The sequence below is a fragment of the Musca domestica genome, unplaced genomic scaffold, assembly GCF_030504385.1.
Source record: "Musca domestica strain aabys unplaced genomic scaffold, Musca_domestica.polishedcontigs.V.1.1 12, whole genome shotgun sequence".
Classification (NCBI taxonomy): Eukaryota; Metazoa; Arthropoda; class Insecta; order Diptera; family Muscidae; genus Musca; species Musca domestica.
In genome coordinates this window covers 11251841-11259368 of record NW_026712155.1, presented here as the reverse complement: position 1 = coordinate 11259368, position 7528 = coordinate 11251841, and the positions used below count along the sequence as shown (strand labels likewise).

The 7528-nt window shown below is 36.9% G+C and overlaps 2 protein-coding genes across 2 annotated transcripts; both read right to left on the bottom strand.

The window, feature by feature from the left end:
* Positions 1-61: 61 nt before the first annotated feature.
* Positions 62-3263, bottom strand: LOC109614042 (probable serine/threonine-protein kinase fhkE). The gene is made up of 2 exons (XM_020039272.2): positions 2607-3263; positions 62-351 (listed from the first exon to the last, which is right to left on the bottom strand). The coding sequence occupies exons 1-2, from the start codon at positions 3111-3113 to the stop codon at positions 169-171; spliced, it is 690 nt and encodes a 229-aa protein (XP_019894831.1). The 5' UTR covers positions 3114-3263; the 3' UTR covers positions 62-168.
* Positions 3264-4990: 1727 nt separating this feature from the next.
* Positions 4991-7341, bottom strand: LOC101899558 (mediator of RNA polymerase II transcription subunit 17). The gene is made up of 4 exons (XM_005190508.4): positions 7122-7341; positions 5726-7069; positions 5231-5654; positions 4991-5171 (listed from the first exon to the last, which is right to left on the bottom strand). The coding sequence occupies exons 1-4, from the start codon at positions 7214-7216 to the stop codon at positions 5088-5090; spliced, it is 1947 nt and encodes a 648-aa protein (XP_005190565.1). The 5' UTR covers positions 7217-7341; the 3' UTR covers positions 4991-5087.
* Positions 7342-7528: the final 187 nt, after the last annotated feature.

The window sequence follows — 7528 nt, the reverse complement described above, 5'->3', positions numbered from 1 at the left end:
ATTTACAAGACTTGTCTTATGAAAATTATCCTTAATTATAGAAATTATTAATAATAAAAAAACACATCCATAGTATAGAAATAACAACAATAACTTCTTGACTTGAACACTGGAAGAAACGTAGAGAGTAGTAGCATAGACACTGCCATTTGTCCGTTGGTGCAAACTCTATTCCACATCAAATCTGGAATAGCCCTTAAAACGTATCGATGAATTCGTTGTCGTTTTTTGTGGTACAAATCGCAGACTACTCGATGCCAGCGAACCGGTGGTGGCCGAATTCGGCACGACTGCAGGGCGGGCGATTGTAAATGTATCTTCCAAGCTGACGGCGTTAGCACGATTCGTACTCTGTAAAGGGGAGAGGAAAAACGGAAATTGTAAATTTTTATATTTATTAATTGCATTCATTATTTAATATTGACAAGTCTCCAGGGCCAAGAACCTATGTATATAACATTACCAAGTAGAATTTAATTATTAAACAATATATTGTATAATAATTAATATATAACTAAACCTTATAACAATAGCTCCCCATAACTACAAAAAAATTTTGTATTTGAAGATCAAACAGTAATTAAATCAGGATCGCCTAAACTGAATTAAACCATAAAAAATTACGTTCCACTATAACTCATTTCTTGGGTAATCGACAAATATCGGTAAAATTAAAACACAAAATTATGAAAGTCGCTATACTTTTGACGGCAGCTCAAAGAATTATTTAGAGAATCGCCCCACAGGACCGCACAATCAAACCAAAAAAAAATTCACTATAGAATTTATACGCAAGAAGATAAAAATAATTGCCAATATTAACCAAGAACGAGTTAACCGAGAGAGAGAGAGGGAGGGAGAGAGAGAGTAAAGTAGTTTTATACTCTTTTTTGAAAGAAATTGAAAAGTAAGCAGACTTATGTTATATTTCGCTGTCTTTAAGCGTTTTGTTTTTCAAAACATTTGAACTCTATGTGCGGGAGGTACCAGAAGAAATGGTCCGATCTCTACCATTTTTAGAACAGAAATGAGTTTGAATGAAATCGAATGTTAAGTTCGTGTCTTATGAGCTTCATGGATACTGAAGTTTTTGTGTTAGTAGAAATAATGGGATGTGTGAAATATGAAGAGACGCGGATGCTTATTTCGGATTTTATAATCGTTTTGGTTATTCAAAACTTCGATCCTTTGTGGGGGAAGTACCAGAAGAAATGATCCGATCTCTACCATTTTTATAACATATCTTGGGTTGATGGAAATATTGAGATGTGCCAATTCTGAATAGAATCGATTGTTAATTACGTGTTTTATCAGCTTCATAGATATTCAAAATTTTGACCCTTTGTGAGAGAGGTACCAGAAAGTGTGGACCGATATATCCCATCTTCACTGCAGATCTTGTGTTAGTAGAAATAATGGGATGTGTGAAATATGAAGAGTATCGGATGCATATTTCGAATTTTATGATCATTTTTGTTATTCAAAACTTCGTCTCTTTGTGGGGCAGGTACAAGAAAGAATGGTCCCAACTCTACAATCTTTATAAAAGATCTTGAGTTTATGGAAATATTGAGATGTGCCAAGTCTGAATGGAATCGGATGTTAACTTTGTGTTTTATGAGCTTCATGAATATTCAAAAATTTGACCCTTTGTGGGGAAAGTACTAGAAAGAGTGGACCGATATGTTCCATCTTCACACCATACCTTGCGTTAATAAAAATATTGTGATGTGTGTAATTTGAAGACAATCGGACTCTAATATCACATTTTATAAGAGTTATAATTATTCGAAATTTTGACCCTTTGTGGGAAAGGTACTTGATGGAGTTGACCGATATTGTCCATTTTCGCACCTGACCTAGCACTGATGCAAATATTAGGATTTGCAAAGTTGGTGCAAAATCGGATCATCCCTTCTCTTTCTATGCAGTAAATTATTTTCTTTGAAAATGTTGACACTTTGTGTGGGAGGTACAAGAAGAAGTGGACCGATATTGCCCATCTCCCAACTCGATCTAAGTTTAATAATAAAATTACTATTTACCAAGTTTGGATCAAATCGGATACTCCCCCTTCGAGAGTTATCGTGCGTACCTGCCAAACAGCCAGCCAGCCAGACAGACGGACGGACATCGCTAGATCGACTTCAAATTCCTGAAACGGATTTGTTCCAAACAGACCTAGGGTCTAAAAATGTTGTTTTGGTGAGGCACGTTTTGGCTTATCAAATGATATATACCCTCTCTAGCCATATAGCTGAGGGCATAAAAATTATACATCATATGTTGGCATGAGATTACTTTCCATAATTTCACCATGGAGGGATTAAAACTTAATTTTAGTTGTCTTTTTTGCTTATCATGGGACAGGGTATAGAAAAGTTCAACCAGGGTCAAACATAACCTCTTTTTTCATTTGCCGTTTTTACATTCCTGCTATCCCTTGGGAGACCTTTTTATAACTAACCCAACCCCCATAGCGTTAGTTAAATTATTTTATCACAAAACAATAATACATGATTAGTTGGTTAACTATAAACAAAAATTGCATATAATAAAATAATTATTATTTACGGGGTAAATATTTGACACACAAACATACTAACCCATCGTTCCAAATCACAGAATGTTATAGTGTAACTAGGATTTATGACTGTATTGCTGGTGTTATTGTTAGTTCGGCTTTTACTCAACCTACTGCTGCCACCTACAACACCACTTCCTCTTTCACCGGAACTTTTAGTTGTTGAGGTTAGGTTATTGTTGTTGTTGTAGTTACTGCCACTTGCGGAGGAATTGGAGGTGGATGAGGAGGGCATTCTAAGATGTAGGCCTCGATTGGTTGAGAAGAGTATGGGTGTATTACGTTTTAGGGGTTTCGTTGATGATGACGACGATGAAGGCAATGAATTCGTATATGACACTGATGGTGAAGACGCTATTCTAGCCAATGCAGCTGATGTCGATGGCAGTACCTCATATTCATTTTCATCATCTGCTACCGATCTATTTGCCGTTTCACCAAACGAAACACGATTTGCAAGCCTCAGTGCTAATTTGGATTTATTATTTAGCGATAATTCCCTTAGACTCTGTTCGTCTGTTCGGGACATTTTGTTGTTGTGATCGTTTGGAAAATGTGCTCATATAAAATTCCTGGATTTAATGGCATTTAAGGGTTTAATTTTGTTTTTTAACCGGATGTCAAAGTGTTTTTTAAGGATTCTTTTTCGTTTTCAAACTTTTAAATATTTTTAACTTTTTTGTTTAAATTTTTAATTATTTTAATTAAAATGAAATTGCAAAATTGTATTTCTTTTTGTAGGTTCTTCTTTCTGTTTTCGGTTTAATTTGCGTTTCTTACTTTATTAAGTATAATTGCTATATCCTTTCTGGACTGTCAGTTGCTACGTTGCTATGGAACGGTTTTAGTACACATAAGGTATGGAACGTTTTTTTTTTGTGGTGTTACTAAGCTGAATTATTAGAACTAACGTAATGACCGTTATTTAAAAATGAAGGCCAGAAGATCGCAAAGTCTTCCAAATAAGATCAGAAGATTTTCTTTCATAAAAATCAGTAGACCTTAACCACAAAAATTTCAAAAGATTATTTTCGTTAGGGACCGGAAAAAATCGCATGTTATGACAGATAAAAGTATTGAAAATTGTGACCCTTTGTGGGTGAAGTACCAGAGGGGGTTTGCAAACATATATCATGCATCTTCACAGCAGATCTTGTGTTAGTAAAAATAACCTTACATTGCTTACCTCGAGAGATGTGTGAAATATGAAGAGAATCGGATGCTTATTTTGGATTTTATGATCGTTTTGGTTATTCAAGACTTTGACCCTTTGCGTGGGAGGTTCCAGAAGGAATTGTCCGATCTCTACCATCTACATAACAGATATTGTGCTATCGAAAATGTTGAGATGTGTGAAATATGAAGAGAACCGGATGCTTATTTCGAATTTTATGATCGTTTTAGTTATTCAAAACTTTGACCCTTTTTGTTTGAGATTCCAGAAGGAGTGGTCCGATCTCTTCCATCTTCATAACAGATCTTGTGTTGATGGAAATATTGAGAATGAATGGAATCGGATGTTAATTTGGCGTTTTATGAGCTTCGTGTATTTTCAAAATGTTGACCCTTTGTGTGGTAGATATCATATATCATTTTCACATCAGACCTTGGGTTAATACAAATATTTTGATGTATATAATTAGAATACAGTCGGACACTTACATCAAGTTTTATAAGAGTAATAATTGTTCAAAATTTTGACCCTTTTGTGGGGGAGGTACTTGATGGAGTGGACCGATATTGTACATTTTCACACGTGACCTAGCACTGATGCAAATATTAGGATTTGCAAAGTTGTAGCTAAATCGGGTTATCCCTTCTCTTTCTGTGCAGTAATTTATTTTCTTTGTAATAGTTGACATTTTGTGTGGGAGGTACCCGAAGGAGTGGACCGATATTGCCCATCTCCTTACTCGATCTATGTTTGGCAATAATATTACGATGTACGAAATTTGGACCAAATCGTATACTCCCCCTTCGGGAGTTATAGTGCGCAGCAGCCAGCCAGACAGTCGGAGGGACGGACATCGACTCCAAATGTTCTGAAAGGGATTTGGTCCAAAAAGACCTATGGTCTATGGCCTATTAAATGATGTATACCCTCTCTAGCCATATGGCTGAGGGTATATTAAAAGGTATTCGATGGTCTCTCATAGTTAAACAAAAACATTTATTTTATAGAAGAACAAAAGTATTTGTGCATAAAAGACTAAAGAGTATTCCAAGGCCAAATTGTTTATTTAATTGATAAAATTATTTATAGAAATCTCAAAAACACATAGGTTTCTTTCAGAGAAAATCGTCAGGCCTTTCGCAAAACCGAAAATTGTCATTAATAAAAAATCAAAAAGTCTTCTTTTATAGAAAAAAAATTGTTTCTTCAAAAAAAAATCAAACCACCTAATCTAAAACTTAGTTACACAGGTTTATTTTAAATTCTTTATAATTAAATATTATTAAATTATATTAGTTTTTCTTAATTTCCTCTGTATATATTGGTCATTCAGGCTGAATTGCTGTTTAGAGAGGCCATTAGGAATTCCATTTTATTTAGAAAACTTTTACCTTCGATTTTATCGAAACGGACCTGAAAAAAAACAATAATAAAATACATCTTAAAATATTACAACGAAAACACAATATTACCTCTTTGAAATGACCTCCCAAATTTTCCCAGAACTTCTCGGGCACCAAAGGATTTGGGAAAAAGTCTTGTCGTGGACTCTTTGCTATATACACTTTAACGTCCATTTGTGATTGGGTACAACGAATTTGAACGGCAATCATGCGATCGCTATTCGGCGAAGCCAACAGACAAGAGCTGGCGTTACCCAAGGGTTCCACTTTGCCAATGCCCAAGTGATTACTGTTCGATAGTACCTGCCAGGCCATTAAACGAGCTAAGTTAAACAGGCAGGATATTTGATGGGAATTGATTTGACATAGAATTAAATCACGTAACTCCTGGGGCTCATACGACAAATGCATGACACGGCCATCTCGACAAATTGCCTTTAGAGATCGCTCGCGTACATGAATGACAAGTGATGTGCGATTTAATGTGTCATAACTGCAACAACAGAGAAAAACAAAAATTTAACATATAACCCTAAATTAAAAGCGATATATTTCAATACCCACCCATGTGTAACAATATTAATTTTGACACACGACATTGTTGGACTGGTCATTGCATTCCAGTGTGAAACTATTTGCGGATCCTTAACATCCCGTGCCAGAGTGTCCAAAACATATTGGGTACGCTTTCGCATAAATATATGCTGTGCCTGGGCAATAATCTGTTCCAGTATTGTCTGACTTTTTGACATCTCCAGCAGACTTTGCCTATCGGCTGCCATTGGTCCGGCCAACATACGTTTTTTGCTGGGTCCCAACGGACCACTGGCCGGATGGGGGAATGGATGATGTGAGTTCTTGTGATGCACCTCACGCAACAGCTGATGCAATGAATGTTCCAGCACATGATCGTGATCATGATCATTTACCGGTGTTAGCTGATTACTATCTACGGTTGTTGAATGACACAAAGAGATGATTAGTTGTATGCCCGGCAGCAAGGTAGCACGTATCTGATTGCCAATGACCACATGTGGTATAGGTGCCTGCAGCTGGATAGCCTCCCTGGCCAATTGACTGAATAGTTCCTTGCAAAACAATACATTTTGGGCATCTTCTATAGTCTTTTGCCAAACACCTCCTTGTTGTGTGGTATTCGGTCCATGTCCCATCAAATTAACCGTTGCCGTGCAAAGATCTTCCTGATCCTTTTGGGTTATCACCTTAAAATAGGCAACACCTTGTAGTTCGGCCGGCACTATGACCCGCAATGAAGAGTTATTTTTAGGCGATGGATTTGGTAGGCCATTATTGGTGTTTGTCGACGAGGATGATGTTGAGGAAGACGCTCCCTCATCCTCCACAATGTCCTCGGCCTTTGTTACTTCAAAAGTCCCACTCATGCCATATTTGGAACCGGCAGTTCTGTAGCTTAAATCACCAATAATTGCATTGGAAACCTTCTTCAGGCGCCAATTTTGCCTCAAACGCAATAGCTCAATATGGAAGTCGGATACATTTCGATTGCGTTGCTCTGTATGGGTGTTTTTCAAACGTTCTGCTCCGCTCAGCAGGATTTGTGCTGCTTGATTTAAGGCCTTTTTCCGACTGTACACCTGAACAATGGGTTTGGTCTCATCACCGTCTGGATCCGGAACTGGATCCAACACCAAGTAACGTTTATCCTTTGCAATGGCTAAGACATCAGATAGAACACAAACTTCTGTCAGAGCATCGTTTAGCTTGTTTCGCACCGAATCCCAAGGCCAGAGGCTCGGTTGAAATTGATCATCTTTATCGGCCTCATCGCCTGAAGCTTTTTCCTCCTTTTTCAAATCCTCCAAGGATGTTTTGCTAAAGTCTATTCGTGCTGCACATTTTGTTAGGGTCTCGGAAAGCGTTGGTGGTCTGTAAAATTAGTTGTTAAATTGGCATTCCTTCCTAAACGAAGACTACTTACGTTTCATAGATCTCAGTACCATCGTAAGCAATTTCCTGTATTTTACTTTCGCATGTCGTCTCCACACTCACATTCACACCATTCGTAAAATTCATGGTGAACGGTAATTGAGTTTTCCCCGCAAATTTTGGGAGGAAAATCGGCAAAATCTCGGAAAAAATGAAAAGCTTCTCGCTGATGTTTTCACCGGCCAAACAATATAATAATACAAAGCCGGTTGACGTAAATGAATGGCGCTTTAATGTTATTATTAGTGTTGCCACGAGGGATAACAATATTCCACTTTTTGGTACAAAAATTATAATGTATTTTATTTTGTAAATAAAATCTGATGAATTTTGTTTATCAATTTTATTTTGCATTTATTTTCATTGCTACCTATTATTTCTGCAGAATCATTTGAAAAA

Coding starts and splice junctions, on each gene's coding strand:
- LOC109614042 (XM_020039272.2), bottom strand. CDS start 3,113: ATGTCCCGAACAGACGAACAGAGTCTAAGGGAATTATCGCTAAATAAT. Junction 352..2,606: donor TCTGTGATTTGGAACGATGG/GTTAGTATGTTT, acceptor TCCCCTTTACAG/AGTACGAATCGTGCTAACGC.
- LOC101899558 (XM_005190508.4), bottom strand. CDS start 7,216: ATGAATTTTACGAATGGTGTGAATGTGAGTGTGGAGACGACATGCGAA. Junction 5,655..5,725: donor ATTAATATTGTTACACATGG/GTGGGTATTGAA, acceptor CTGTTGTTGCAG/TTATGACACATTAAATCGCA. Junction 5,172..5,230: donor TGGGAGGTCATTTCAAAGAG/GTAATATTGTGT, acceptor GTTTTTTTTCAG/GTCCGTTTCGATAAAATCGA.